Source organism: Tauraco erythrolophus, chromosome 2, assembly GCF_009769465.1.
Source record: "Tauraco erythrolophus isolate bTauEry1 chromosome 2, bTauEry1.pri, whole genome shotgun sequence".
Taxonomy (NCBI): Eukaryota; Metazoa; Chordata; class Aves; order Musophagiformes; family Musophagidae; genus Tauraco; species Tauraco erythrolophus.
Window position 1 is genome coordinate 132,877,715 of NC_141466.1, and position 16,490 is coordinate 132,894,204.

Genomic DNA, 16,490 nt, shown 5'->3' on the forward strand with positions numbered 1-16,490 from the left:
GAAATATATTCTCTATATATTAGATGACAGAGTAACTCAATATTCAGAATAAGTATTTTATTTTAAAGCTGTGGTAATGACATCGGCCTTCTCAAGAAGCACACGGCACACAAGATCCCCAAAGGATCTTTTATACCATGTCTTTGCAACGGTGGAGACCCACAGCTGATATTTCAGCATAGCCTCACTACAGCAGGTGGAGAACTGTCTGTATAACACACTAGAGTGCTGCCCTATACCTTAAGGAAGGATTATGGACCAATTACCAGCAAACTGCCATCACTCTATAGCAAGCAATTTAAAATGTCGCAAAATTAAATGTCCTCTTTGGTCAAGCAACATGATTTTTTACTGCCAGACAAATGTTCTTCTGGCTGCAGTTCATGACAGTGCAATGATGACATCCAGTGGTGAGCCAGATTCATCTCAGGGACTGGACTTCACCAAGAAAATTCCAGAAGATGTCTTCAAAAGCACAGTAGCCTATGGTGGCTGTGTGAAACCTGGCACATGCCCGGCGCCACGGAACAACCCAACGAGCCGGGCTAAGCCACAGAGCGACTGCATCGCTCCCCAAATCATTACGCAGGCCATCTACAACCCAACAATCCCATCCAGAGCCAGTGCTTTTTAACGTGGTTAAACACTTCCTGCAGCAGGATTCGCCAGTAGAAAGGGTTTTGATCATAACCGAAAATGTATCTGTAACATTTCCACATTTCAGAAACTGAAAAAACCTTTTATATTTCATTGAAACTGTAACTCACTGGAAGAATTAAGAACTGAGGAGCACCAATGCCAATTATTCAAGGCATGCCTCACTGCTTAAAATACTACTCGGACGCTGTTTTTTGTAACGTTCCAAACGGCTGCGCCCTGACTTCCCCGTTTGACATCGCTCTGCAAGCGCTGACACTCGCGGAGATCTCCCGGCACCGCAAACAGGCGGTGAGGATGCTGGGCTTAAGGCCCTAATCTTGGCATTCCAATCCCTTGGGATTGCGAACTCTGCAGACAAGAACTCAGACAGGCTTTTCTTTGCTGCACACAGAGAGCTGCAACTTTATAGAAAAGCCATGCCTCCTGGAGGAAAAATTATTAGTGATGGTTTTGCTGAAACGTGGCTTGTAACAAAATGAATAAAACGGTGAAAAGAATTAAAAGAGAAACTACTTGTCATGTACCTAATCAACCAGAATAACTGGACAGGAATGTCAGCAACTAGTAGGATAAACCCGATAGACCTTTCAGCAATACCAAGTTGAAACATCTCCTTCCACTGTAGTGCTGCGTTGTTTTTTGTTGTTGTTTTTTTTTGTTGTTGTTGTTTGTTTTGATTTTTTTTTAAATGTACTCCAACAATGAAATACAAAGCAGTAACACAATTTCCTAGGGAAGAGTTGTATCTAATTTATGAAATGGCTTCTGTATCAATGAGACAAAGGCAGCACATGAGTAGAACATAACTGGTTTTGTTCACCACACAATGGCCCCAACACCAACAGCTGTCATGCTTCAGAAATCACCTTTCTAACAGCTAAGTACACTAAACGGCCCCAGGGAGTAAGGAATTAGGTGGATTGGTCCCATAATACCACCTTATTTTAACAAAACGTCAGGACAAATGACTACATATGTTCCCCAGAGGAGTAATCAGACATCATAATTGATAGGTCAATAGCAAACTCTAACTTGTTTATTTTGTAGCCAATTTATTAAATAAAACAGCAATCATTAACTAATATAAGGCAAAAAGCAATAATTGCCATTGTTAGAAAAGGCAGACGCAGCTCAGAAAAAGTATTTTCTTTGATGATCAAACCTGTTGTTTTCCCTCCGTTCCATGCTGGTTCCGACAGCCCCTGACTGCCCCACCTGTCACGTTGCTTCCACCTGGGAGGGCAGAGGGCCATCCGTGCCTCCCATTCCAGCTGCTGACAGAGGGGGCCTCTCTTAAGCCACGGGGGATATTTTTTCATGTGGACAGTCAGTGCCATCCACTTAGAGGCCTCCAAGCTCACCTCCATTAAAAGCGGTTATGCATCTCTCAGAATACTCCACCGAAAACACAAACCCTGCACGTAAATCATGTCTTTCACTTATGATCCCTCAGCATGGCATGTGCCAGAGTGGCATTAATTTATAACATTAAAAATCCACACATCCTTCCACCCTAAGCAACCAATGGAAAAAGATACAGGAAATAATGATCTGGTTTTAGCAAACACCTTTGTATGCAATTTTTCCTTCGCACCTTCAGACCAGGTAAAGCATCGAATACTCATTGTGTGTGCCCGGGTCTGCCAGCTGGGCAGCCACGTGCTTTGCACGTTGCCTGGAAATGCAGTCACTCTTCATTTACCCAACGACATGCATTGGTGGCACAAACTCAGACACAGAATGTTTTTCAGTTCTGTTTTTAAACCTTGTACCCTGGGCTATTCCTAGGATTTCTAAAAATATTTATTGTAACTGTTCTACATTAGGTCTGGTTTCACAGCAAACGTTACCTTCCTTTAAACAGACAAAATGGAAACTGAGCACCCACAAATGGAAAACCAAGTTGGACAGAGGAGTTCGACTTTGATAGAAAAGCAGCAGAGCGATGTTCTGAAGCGGGTATTGGTAAATGCACCCTGGTAAAGCACGAGCAGCGTGCCAAAGGGCTGCCACACTCACTGCTGCAGCTCTCCGTGCAGGGACGCCGTAACGCAGCAGCATCAAGAGCTGATGTTGTGCCACCCTCAGGACTCAGGCCTTCGCCAGCTAAACACACGGAAGCGCTTGCTAAATTTGAAGTATGTTCAAGGGCCCCTGAATTCAGAAGGACTGCTCGGGGGACAAGATAAACACGGGACTGACTCATTTGTCACGTACTCAGCATCTTCACAGATGCCTCAGTACTCCAGGACGTAAGAGGGAACCACCCGGAGGGACCTTCCCAGCCCTGCCGTGGGGGATTCTACGCCTGTCTGTGGGGCTTTTCGTTTAATTTAGGGCTGATGGTTACTGCCGTACGGCATCTGCATGATTTGAACTCTGTTACTGTAAAACCCACCAGAAGGAGTAAGAATGATTAACAAACCTGTTCCTGGGTTAGTGCTGAGGTCAGCGACAGTGGCAGGCAAACAAGAAGGGGAACAAACAGAGCTATTCTAATTTCAAGCTCCATTTGAATCACAAGAAAAAAAGAAAAATCAATGTTTGCCAAGGAGATATCAACAAAAATTATTGGAAAGTGCATGCTTTTTCAGCCTGCATTTTTTTTTTCCCTAAATACCAGCCACCTTCCAAAAAATCTCATTAGGAATGGCTGTAAATACGTTTTCAAAAGCTGTTTCTGAGCATTCACAGATTTACACAAACACAAGAAACAGAAAGAAAAGGAAAAAGAAAAAACTGATGAAGACTGCAACCTGAATTTTATCCTCTTTGTCAAAGAACCCTTCTTTAGTAACTGTGGCTTTATAAAACTGGTTTGCACAGAGAATATCTGCTCTTTATATAATATTTTTCATCCACAGACCTCAAAGGCCTTTATGAATGAAGTCAGTATTATTATACCGATCTTCATACGGGTAAATACCGATCTTCAGCTTCTGCCAACACACTCTATATATTCATGGCCAATTTCTATCCCACAAAGTATTCTTGGAGGGAGGGGAAAGCAGGTAGTAAATAGAATTTTTTTTTTTTTTTTGGCTGAGATTCCAAAAATATACAAAAATGTACCAACATCTAGAAACTTCAGCTCAAAATATCTTCCAGATATTATCTAGTGGAAGGAAATACTGGAGAGGCTGGGCTGGATGGCTCTTAATTCAGTATGTCAAATGTACCTAAACCATCCCAGGCCTATCACACCTGACATCAAGAAGCCAGGCTGATCTATCCCAGAGACCATCTGGCTGTGCCCAAAGGGACAAGAGCACTGAAGACTCTGAACTGAGTCCCTCCAAGCTGGTGACCTCACACACGTCCACGGAGCCCTGCCTGCCGCGTTCCTCCAGCGGACGCCGTGCCCCCGCAGCATCGCCTAGCTTGCCGCCACCACCACCATGGTGCTGCTGAGAACGGCTGCCCAGGTGGTATCATCTTGCACCAAACCACTCCCAGGGAGCTCGACGCAGGCACGCACACGGTGCCAGGCTGCCGCAAGCGGACAGCTGCAGACCCAGCCCTGCCGAGGAGGACAGGGATGGCGCTGAGCCCTCGCCGCCCGTGCTGCTTTGTGCCTGTCCACGTGGAGATGGGTCTGCTCTAGAGAGGCAGAGGCGCTTTGGGAAAGCTGCCATGGAAACCGTTCCACTGGGGCACCTCTCTGGCACTCTCACTGGTTCTGGCAGTTGCAGTGAGGACCAGCAGCATCCTCGTGTACGTCTTTGTGCCGCGCTCCATGGCACTGGTGATTATCCAGCTACAAGGCTCTGCAGCACAGGGCCTGGGCAGTTCAAGGAAGCAAACTTCCACTTGCTTTTTCCCTGCAGCCCCTCTGTGCTGCCTGACGGGGGCTGAGAGCAGCTCTGCCTCGCCACATACCAGCAGTATAAATAGTGCCAGCTCCTCTCGGTGACATGCCTTCTCGCAGAGAATGCCATTCATCCATGACAGGTTAACAGCCTTCTGGCCTTCCTGGCAAGGAGAGTCAGCTACAGTTTCTATATTTCTACAGTTTAGCGTTTCAGCTTCTCTGGGCAAAACTGCAGGAAAGCCAAACACCCTTTAGATTTGCTGGTGACTGTACCAACAATTTAACAAGTGGCAACTGCCCTGGAAACTGGGCACCCAGGATCTCCTGCCTCATCACACTCTTGAAACAGCAACCCTGGCAAAGGACTGTAACCCATACCTTTAAAGAAGACAGATGCTTCAGCCTACAAAGACTGCCATAAAAAGCTAATTGAATAACATGAGAAAAATACGCCAAGCAATTCTGAAGTTGAAAACTACCAAAATTAATGAGTTTGTACTAAACACATAATTTATGCAATTAATTTTGGTAACTCTCATCTTTAAACAGGTTATTTGAACAAATTTCCCAGACATCTGAACAAGGTTATTCGAAGAGCCGACCCAGCTTTCATTGTTAGCACGCAACGCTCGACGCCCGAGCACATCCTTCACAGTGCACTGCCAGAGGGCAGACAGAGAAGGTCCTCAGCCCCGGCCCAGCAAGTGGGTGCCTGCAGCTTGGTCCCTGTCACTCCTCTGTGCCAAAATCAGAGTCACAGTGCTCTGCACAGAGCAGGCTGGAGCCTGGAGGGTCAAAAAAGCATGCAAACGCTTCCCAAGTATCAGGGCTGACAAAAAGTTCTTTAAATCCTGCTTTTAGTGGCATAATTATTAACACGCTATTAATTATTCACACACTCCAACTAGGTAAGTAAGTAGACTCCAAATGACATAATTCAAATCAAAGCTCATTCTTTACTGACAATTTCACATGAGAAGTTGGGATCTAACAGTCTGAACCAAAGCCATTAAAAATTAATGGGAAAACACTCATTTATTCTAATTGGCTCTGAATATAAATGGATACGGAAAATACTTTCCTGCACGTAGGGCCAGCATCTGAGCAGCCAGCCAAAGACCATCGTTAACCTAAAAAATGCCTCCTTAACTTCTCGGCTCTATTTCACAGACCTTTTTACAGATCAGACATTTTACTCGGGTCTATCTTGTGCCATCAGAGTACACATTGATTATACTGCCTTCGCACAGAATAAACACAATAAAACAAAATTAGGAGTTACCTATAAACAGCAAAATGATACGTAACTGAAAATACTGCTATAGTTTCCAGACAAATTATTTTCTTCCCTAAGCTTTGATGTTAAGCAAGTCCTGCTTCACCTCTCCGGGCCAGCTCCAACAAGCACTATGAAAAAATCCGGACATCCCTGATGAGACTTAACTGGGAAAATCTCCCAATGCTGGCTGGCTCAGGAAGGTTTCCCTCGGAGGACTTCTCTTGAGAGAATACACCCCCACAACGCACCACAACTACACCAGTGCCCCTATCAAAACGGGATTGTGTGTGCTCTGGAAAGGGGGAAGACAGCAGCATCCCTGCCCAGGGCACCCGGATACACTGCACTCCGCACACAGGCTCACGCCGCAGCGGCGGCATGTTCGAAATGTACTGACCTCACTGAACAATGCAAGAGATGTATAAAATCAAAAGCTGTAAAAAATAAAATTAAACAACCACCATCACATTTCAGACTGAAAATAACGAACGCAGGGTAACTAAGTAACAGCACTGGAATACAAGGGGAGATGGGTTTGCAGCTTACTACAGCCACACTTAGTGACAGCAGCTGTGGTTCTCCGTTTTGTAACTGTGAACATCACCTTTCTGCAGGAAAAACGTCTATGCCCTCCTTACAAGCTGGAATTATGCTACTTCCAAAGTCAACCTCCAAAATGCTTTGAAAAAGCTTTAAAACAAGTCTGACCTGTTTTGAAGCAGAAATTGCTATTTTAGTTCGCTGCAAATGTCATTAACACCTGTATGGTACTGACACCCCGCTTTCAAAACAGAGATAGGTCAGCGTATTTTTAATTTCACACATGCACATAAGTGGTAAACATTCAGAGCATTCCTGTTAATGATGCCATCTGGTGCCTCCCATAATTGTGTAATATTCAGCCTTCCAAACAAGATGTAATGGCAGCAACACACAAAACCCACTGACATTTACAGTAAGGAAATTTATTATCAGCCATCGGTTCAGAATGACTGTGTTTGCATGACTACTGCTGCTATAAAATCATCACCTTCGCCAACCAAGTGGAGGTACAATAAATAATGGATTTTAATCCATGCACATACTACAAAAGCATTAAAAATTCATTACTCAAACATAATAGCATCTTAAGCAACAGTTACTTCTTTAAAAATTAATACTACTTTCCTGGTTAGATGAAAACTACACACACTAAGCCTTTGTTTGTAACACCAATGTGTTCCTACACAAATTCTAACACGTAGGAATGTTTCTGTTCTAACTTTGAGACATGAATCGATATTTAATAAGCAGGGAATTCTCTTGCCCATCCCACCTAGGTGCTCTTTGCTATATTTATTCTCTGTTATCTTAGCAGAGGCTTCATGATTAAAAAAAAAAAAATCCATCAAAAACCTTTTGCATTTCAGCTACTTTCAGTACATTCTAGTGCCTCAACTGAATTTATACAGAACTGAAACTGAGCCAAAGTGAAACCTCCTCCTCCTACAGATTTTCTGCAAAGTCAGAACGCACTTTGCTATAAGGCAGACAGCTATAAAGTAGGACCCACAGCTTTTCTTAATCACTCTTAGTAATTCAGTGCACTTTCCATTTCTCTTACAGAGTACAGCTGGAGGGAAGGCATCTACAGGAGCACGACTAACTGTTTCTGCAGTAATGCCCAGAGACCACCGTGGGGAATGGATACTGCCCACGAGCTGCACTGAGATGTGCTCTTGCACACATCAGCACTCCAAAGCAAAGGCTTGGATGTTTTACAGCTCTTGTGTCCGTGCCTGTCCACCCTCTTGACTTTTCTCTTTGGGTGCATAAGGTGGGAAATGCCTTGCTCCCTCCATCTCTCTCGACTGTTCAGCGGGAAGCAAAGAGCGTCGCTTGTTCAGAACAGATTGTTCTGCCGTACACAGCCCTTCGCCCCACGATTTAAAACGTGCTTATTTTAACTCCTTGGTTTTATCATCTTTCAAAAGCACCTGAGCTACGTTTTTCTAGCTGCATTCTCTAGACTAGCTGGGACTTGCAGCCACGTGTCTCAGGCATCCCTGTCTTGTCCTCTGCTTTCCTCCACCTTGACAGCAAGGTGGTAACTGTCAGTATGCCAGTTCTAAGCCCTTGCTATTCCTCTTCCTTGACAGGTCAGGATAATGGATTATGCTCAGTCTAGGCTGCTGATCCAAAACATTCAAGATCCCGCTCAATTTTTTCCAGTAAGAAGGACTGAGAAATGCTCAGAGACACTAACATCCTTTAGAGCCACTTCCAATTAGCTGGCCTAAACATAAGAAAGTAGAAGCTACAGAGAGTGAAATGCCTCAAGAGTTTGCTGGGGGAGACAACAACATCTAGAAAAGACTTTCCTGTAAAAACACTCATAAATATCTGTTTAGAAATGTTTTAGACCTGTTATCTGTTTTACATGAGAGCTAAATATTTTTTAGAAACCATGGCAAACAAACAGGAACTATTTTATTCTATTTCGAAGTTCTGTATCTTTACAACGGACATAAAAAAGCTCATTTAATAGCGAATAGTCCAGAACAGTACTTACACTTGGAACCTGTTTGAGAACCTTTCGCAGTACAAACAGTTCTATGATCAGACACCTTTATGGAACAAGTCACGAGATTACTCTAAAAACAATGACGTAAGGTTAAAAATATTTTATAAATCTTCAGTCTTACTTTTTAAAGTTATTTTAAAGCACTTTCAGGCCATTTATTCATAGCACTTGCCATAAGCATCAGCATGGAATCAAGTAAACACACAAAAACACATGCCTATCAGCACGGAAAACTATTGTTAAGTTAGCAGTGCCTTGTATTCTAAATTCTTCCTGAATGCTACATTAAGATTTACCATTTCTTCTGTGGTGGAGCTTCCATTTTCTCCAGACTACAACCAGGAGGGCAAGTGTTCAGCCTTTTCTTATGTTCTGACCCCAAATGGTTTCATGTGATAGTGCAGGACAACACACAGACAACGTAAGAACACGGATAACAGCCCTGCTTTTCTCAGCTTCCAGTTTTTGCAAACCCCTTCTAGATGGTGCAGAGTCCTGGAGGCTCCGCGCTTGCAACACAGTACGCAACACCGACAACGGGACAGCCAAAGCTCCGTGACCGCTCTGCTCTGCGGGGAAAAGAGGACATGGAAAGCTTCACTCGAAACAGTAAAGGAAAAAACCTCTTTTGAAGAAAAAAGGCTGGTGTTATCAACACGACTAACGCGTTACACACAAGCTCAGCAGACTCCACCTTTCTGGTGGCAAGGTTCACGTCACACAGCCGGTAAAGCAACGCAAGCAGGAAGGAGCAGGAGGACACCATCTCCCACAGCTGCCGCCCCTGCTCGGAACAAAAGGTGGCACGTTTTCATGTGCTGCATTACTGAATTCCAGGGACATGAGAGCTTTTCTTCAGATTCAAAACGGTATTCATCCTGATAAGGTCCTCTCTGCGCTTGTCAGTCAGGTAAATCAACTTTCAACTAAGTTTCTCAAGGAAAATTTAAACTCTCCAACAGCAGATTAAAGGATGTAACGTAAAAGTTACTTTTGTTTGGAGGTTTTTTTTAAATACAGGACTGCCGAGAAAGCACACTGTTTAATCACACAGACCTGAGACCGTGGCCACCGAAGGAGTGCAGAGCTCACTGACATCTGCCCAGCCATCCTGGCAACACCCAACTCTTGGACAAGTTTCAAGTCGACTAGCTCAGAGAACACAAAGCTGGGCTGAGCATCGCACTCCAGCTTTCTGCCTGACCCTCCTTCACTCACTACTTCTTGCCCCGATTTAAACATTTCCTGTAATGCACCTGTAGCATCACTTGAGAAGTACAAAACCAACCGAGAAAGTGTTGGTTTTGTTTGTTGTTTTTTTTTTTATAATAAATTTATAAAACGCCGTATGGGCTTCTGTAATGCTTTAATAATTGTTCTGTCTTCTTTTTTACGAGCTGTAACAGAAAAAACAATTCTGAACGGTGCAATAAAACTTGACAGCTTGAATGCAATCATGAAATAAAAAAAAATATAATAAACCCAATAGCATGAATAATGATGAAAGGGCAGAAACAAGAAAATAATTCAACAGATGTGTGACATTTTTGTTCTTCATTGTGGATCAGTTATTCTTGTTAATTATATCACCTATTCTTCCCTTTTATTGATAATTACACGAAGCAGATGGATAACAGAATGCTCCCAGATGGTGAGAAAGCAAACAAGTCTCTAAATTGTTTATTTATGAAGATATCATTAAAAATTATTTAATTATCTATAGTTTTCTACTCCACCAATAATTACACGCACCATGAAGGCCAGCAGCACTTTATAAGATATTTAGTATTCTGTTGCAACCAACTGGTTTTTAACGTAACATGACTGAAATGACTGACAGATGTGCAAAACACAATAATAATCTAATCTGTTTTAACACTGTGGGAATTAAGATTTCGAATCTTTGGATCTTCTGCCAGTTGGCGCTTCAATACCGGTTACCGCTTCAGAAAACAAAAATCAGAGATTTCCTTTTGATTTGGAGCAGCTGTAGAAAGCGTTTGATCTAATGAGCAGACAGGAGCTTTTTCAGGTCTGTGTCATGAAACCCTAGAGCACGGCAGATGCACGGCCTGACGCAATTCCGAGCGAATCTGTGGAAGCTCTGATGTGCCTGCAGCAGAGGCACAGGCTGAACAGGCATCCCGAGGTCTGGGCACTTCCAGGGCTAGATGCAAATCAGCCCGTGAGCATCTGTGCCATTCCAGAGGGCTGCAGTGGGAGACAAGGGAGATTATTGCCTCCCCCTCTCTGCCTTCTCAGTCCTTCCTCACCTGATTTATCCAAATCTCTTCGGCAGGGCAACGGGAGAGAGAGTTTTGTAGGAACAGACACACAAAATCAGCAGCAAAATTTTTGCTCTCTCAAGGAGCTGGGTAAAAACCTACTGTCATTAGTGCCTGGTACAGGGAGATATTACTGTGTTCATAAGAATTTAAATCCCTTTAGGAAACAGAGAGCCACTGCTTGGGAAGTGACTCTTCCGATGCAGAGCTGAAGCAGCATGGAGTTGTGGTTTAAGAGAGAGAGTGAAAAAGACTTGTGGTTGCCTTAAAACTATGCAAAGCTTTAATAAAAAGGCCAAGCAACAGAGAGGAGGAACAGACAGAGTTCCTAAACTGTTATTTTTCAGAGTCATAGTCATTTTAACAATAAGCAAAAAGAGGCAACACAAGCCAAAAGCCTGGCTCAAACTAGGAACAATACTGAACCAAGGGAAATACCACAAGGACACGGGGAGAAGAGGGTGGCTGGAAAACTGCAGTTAAATAATCCTTCAGGCAGTGGTAAGTTATGTTTTTACGTGATAAATTTCTGGATTTTAAGAGTAAATCTCTCTACCTCACATCTAGCTGTCCCAGAGAGACTACAGGAAAAAGGATCTATGATTTCTCGGACACCGTGACAGCTCACGCTGCCTGCTAGGAGCAGGAGTGTGCAGGCCAGCAACCACGGCAGAGTGGCACATGGGCTTTCCCCCTTCCTTGATTTTTCCAGACGCTGCAGTAGAAGAGAGATTTGATGGAGGGACAACAAGAACAACTTACCACAGACCTAACATTTCTGGTGCTCATCTGTCTGTAACAACCGATCCAGACCTGCAGGAACACCGCGTCCCAGCACAGCCAAGATCCATCTGGACTGGCAGCGCATGGGAATTAGCTGAGGGCAAAGCTTCTCGGATTTAGACTGCTGCTTTCGCTTCTGGCTTTGGAGGAGGGAGACGGGAAAGAGCCCTTGCGGGTCCTGGTTGAGTTATCTGTACTGGGTCAATATTTAGGAGCGAATCTCCCCATGCTCACAAGCGGGCTGGCGTGCATTAGAGAGGCACACAACCCGACCGAGCCCCGGGGCTCCCACGGTGCGCTCTCTCGCAGACACTGAGCCACTAATGGCCTACAGAGACACACATGCACAAACCCAGAGCTGTGCTTCCACGCTGAACGGCTGAGCTGCTGAGCCGCAAGCTGTTACCGGCGAAAAAGAAATTCTGCAGCAAGAAAAAGAGAGAGAGCACTCAAAAAAGGCTGGAACGAGAAGGCGGCAGCTGAAAAAGCAGTAGCTGAGAGCCAGATGTTGATTGCTAGATATCAAGGGGCATCTTGTGGGTAACAAAGCGAGAATTTCGTTACAGTTATCTCCATCATAAGCTATAGATACTCAAGCAATTAATAGGACACACCATCAAACAAAAACATTACATTTCTGAAACTGACTTGCATTTACCATCTTTATGTTGTAGCTTATGTGACAAAAGCCATGATGGCACAGCACAGCTATCCAAACCAGAACTGTAACAACCGCCCACCCTCCAGCTTTCAGGAACAACGCGGGCACAGGCTCGCGTCAGAAAGAAGTGCCTTCTGAGAAGGCAAAGCCCCCTCGGCTGAAACAAGCCTGGCGAGCTGGAACTTGGAATCCCTGCTTGCCCCAAGCTTTTAAATCCTGCAGGATCCTGCCCCTGTCTTTAAAAACACCAGAACAAATCTGATAGCAGATGTTCTCTCCTCACTGCTATCCAGGTGCCTGCTGCAGATGACTTCTCACTAATTCCTACTCAAGCCTCTTTGTCTTTCACTTTTCTCCCTCTCTTCTCCCTTACAGCCTTGTTTTTCCATTTCCCTTTCACCTCACTTCCCAGCCTGCCAGCATTTTCTGCAACCAAAACGTGTCTCACCTCGTCTCACAGTATTTGCTAAGGTAACAATTCTCAGCCTTTCCATTTTGCAGAGCTGTCACTTTTAACGCCTTGGTGGGATACTTTGCTCTTTGCAACTCAGATCGTGCCTTTCTGTTTACGGAGTGTCCAAGCAGGCCTTTCGATTGCTACAAAAAGCCAGGAGTATAATAATTCTGTGCCTACTGAAATGTGATTATATTAATTTTATAAAAACCATCGCATTTTATTTACAACTTAGCTGCAGGATTTTGCAGGGCAGTGCAAAATTATTGATGGGGATCGGCCTTCCTTTCTCAAACATTAGAGCAGAGAGAGCACAAACGCCTTATGCCTGGCACTACCAGAGCTAACACAACATCCCAGATTTAAAAGCAGCACCAGCTTCGTGCTGCCATGAGTACCCCCAGGACCCTAGGGTAGGTTACTTCTTAAGTGACAAAGCTTTCCCGATGGACAGTGGCCAAAGGCCATTCCGTCCACTTGACAGAAGCGTCAGTTTGGCTTTATATGGTTTCAAATTCTTGGTATTTCAAAAAACTGCAGGAAGCGGTAGCGGACTGGCTTTATCCTCAAGTTACCACCTAGGGATCAACCCCAGATGTCAGTTTTGATAGCACACAGTCTGTCAAAAATCTATAATTAATGTCAGTGCATATGCAGGAATACTTAGACAGTGCCTAGTCACCTTTTTTTTTTTAGAAAAACTTTGTTAGTGAAAACCTCACACATTTTATTAATCAGAAATTCATTAAACTTTTGAGATTTTAATGATTATCTCACTACCTGCAACTCTCAGAAACCTTCAGGAAGAACGTGGGAAGGGAGCAGACAACAGACTTGCAAATCTCTCAAACATAGGAAGTCTGATTTTCCAGCTCCAACAAAAATGCCAAGATGAGCTCTTCTAGCAAGAGAGCAACAGTTCATTTTAAAGATAAAATAGGAAGTAGTTTCAAGAAAAGCATCAGATAGTTTATTCTGCAGAGCACAGGAAAGCAGGGATGTGTGTGTTGGGGGAAGACTGTTCAACAAATCTAAACTCAGACCAATGGATACCAAAAGTTACTGATTTTGCAACTGCAAAAAGGACAGCACTACAAATATTATATGGGAGCCCATTTCAGCCAACTGGAAGTTAGTAGACAGAAATAAGCCTCCCTAATCATGCTTCTTTATGAAATTACAGCTACCTACTGAGAGTATACATCAATAATGGTGTTTTTCCTAATATTTCAGCTTCACTAGTTACTCTTGTGAGGAACCATCTTCACACCAAATTTTAGTTCAAAATGTAAGACAGAATAAGGTGTAAGTTACTCAACAAACAAAATTTTAAGAGACTTTTAGTTTAGAACCTCCAGACTGCACAAGTGCTACGCAAATAGGAACTATTTTGTAGTGAAAATAATCTTTTCCTTTGCTGTTAAATCATTCCTGATATTTCAAAGTGTTCTCTGAGGGTATCTTAAGCATGGAAGAAATCTGACTTTGGGACTGAAAAATAAAATTTACTAAAGCAATTTCTACAGAAAGTCAGAAGCATGACATTGTCTTTTTTCCACTTGCAGAGCACAATACCTAAATAAACTCACCAGGCAGAAGGGCTAAACAGCAAGTCGGAGCATTTAAAACGTGTTGTGAGTTTGAAAGTAACATCATGAAAATAGTAAAATGTAAGCATTTAGTATGTAAATATCACAGTTCAGTGATTGCTGTTTGTAACACATTTGAAATTCAAGCTTAGAAGCAGCAGTGGTCGTGCAGAAGCAAAGCTGGGATTGCAGGGGTATGGACACCACGTTCAATGTAATTAAGAAGCAACCTATCAACACCAAGATGGTAATGCCATCCCATCTGCCAAACACCGCATTAGCTGGCACCGTGCCTCGCGCCGGCTGCTGCTTCTGTTACCCACCTGATCCTTGGAGACCTGCTCTGATGGAGCGTTTATGCCAAGCTCTTCCAGAGGATAGACAATCTGTCGTCTTGGTCGCACGGGAACCATGTAATGAAGGGCAGATGTCAGGGAATGGGCACAGGGATTCTGAAACTGAAAGACAGCGATCCATATTTCAGCAGAGAGAATGTCAGGACAGTGCATCGCAGATGTCTGTTGTACGGCTTCGCAAATACAAAATTCTTAGCTCTGCTGGCTAAATCTGAGAGAAAAATCGGCAAACAAACAAACATACTCAGAGCAGAGGAATGAACTGCAGATAATTCCTGACACTAATGAAGATAATTATGAGAGTAATTACATTACTATCTCTGTGGGAATGACAGATAAACAAGTGGTTTGGTTTATGGGATTTTTCAGCACAAGTATTTTCCCCAGGAGGATATTTTTCTCCATAGTGATCATGAATCAGCTTGATTTGACCTCATTAAGCTGTGTTATCTGCTTACTGCTAACCTTTGCTTGTTTGGCAAAGAAGAGTTATGAATTTATATAGAAATTCTATACCAACTAAAATGCCAATTTCATCCAAGTGATAAATGTTAATAAACTGGCATAGACTTGAAGTGAACAAAACCCCTAATGCTAATGTGGATAGCACGGATCATTAAAAATAGCTGTATTCCACTTATTGCAGCACGACTGGCTCTGGCATAATTTATGACATGAAAGGGGGAAAAAATAAATAAGAGAATTACAGGAAACAGAGAATGAACGTTCATGCAAACTAAATTAACACTGAAGTACCGTTCCAACCACAAATACTGAAAAAAACTGATTTCACTATGTTGAGAACCGAGTAAAATATCACATTTACCACTGACTAGAAAGCAATGATAAGCTAAAGTAACTCAAAGGAACTCTGTAGCCTGGAAGCAGACCAAACTGGAATCACTAGTAAGGTTTAACTTTCCTCTTCCATCTGCTGCCATTAAACTGCATTTTTGCAAACGCCTCTTAAGAATCTGAGAACCTAATGCTAGGCAAGGACATTGGTTCCTCAAGAGAATACCTAATAAAATTCCACAAAAGTGCACCGGAAAAAACATCCTCTGAAAATGGACCTATGTCTAACCTGTCAGAATTCCTACGCAAAGAACAAGTGGCGATTTCCAAACCATCTAAGTCCTTAAGACAGAATTCATCTCAGCCACCATCTAAAAGTCAGGTGCTTCCTTCAGCTAGTCATGCAGACACCCCCCAGAGTCAGAGCCACGGGCACCTCCAGAGGGCAATTCCTTCCGTCCCAAGACAGGCAGTGATGACGGATGGACAAACTGCCCTCTGGATGGACTGCGCTCCCTCCGTCAGTGCTGGCAGGGGCAAGGTGATTAGGCTGGGCCAGAGAGGAGCTTTGGATGGCTACACATCAACGACTTGACATGTTTGAAAATTTTACCCTGTGTTCCCTTTTCTGCCATGAGACTGATGGCAAGACATACACATGAATATTTTTGAAAGAATCTTTTCTTTTGCTTCCACAAACTATGTTGTTCTCAGAAATGGATTTTCTCACAGAGCACTAGGTTCTCATGGTTCTCCTGTGGCACTTACAGAAACACAAGTCACATTTTCAATGACCACGAGGTGCCTAGGTCCCACTGACTTCTGACCAAACACAGTCACTTGTTTCAAGAGTACCCACATCACTTGAAGAGTTCTTATAAACCACCTGGATGTGTTTTTAATATTATGCCCTTGCATTTACTCATGCTTTGTTATGTCCAGTGACATCATTCCTTTTTTCTTCCCTGGCCTCCACTTCATCCTGAATCTAAAAAATATACTGGCACCTCTCAAAATTAATTATGCAGCTGAGTGGCGATATGTGAGACAGTACAACTTGATCAGGTTCTGTTATGAAACTACGACAGGAAATAGAAATCATTGTTAATCATAGAATCGTCTGGTTGGAAGAGACTTTCAAGATCATCGAGTCCAACCATTCACCCTGCACTGTCAGGGTCCCTAAACCATGTTGCTCAACACCAAATCCAAACGGTTTTTAAACACCTCCAGGGATGGGGACTCCACCATCTC

General features: G+C 43.3%; 1 protein-coding gene across 1 annotated transcript in view; it reads right to left on the bottom strand.

Annotated features, from left to right (window-relative positions):
* Nucleotides 1–16,490, bottom strand: part of CFAP61 (cilia and flagella associated protein 61) — a 103,768-nt gene that overhangs the window by 55,605 nt on the left and 31,673 nt on the right. Inside the window, exon 16 of the mRNA XM_086626586.1 lies at nucleotides 14,409–14,543. Within this exon, the coding sequence (XP_086482712.1) occupies nucleotides 14,409–14,543 (135 nt within the window). The remainder of the gene's footprint in view (nucleotides 1–14,408; nucleotides 14,544–16,490) is intronic.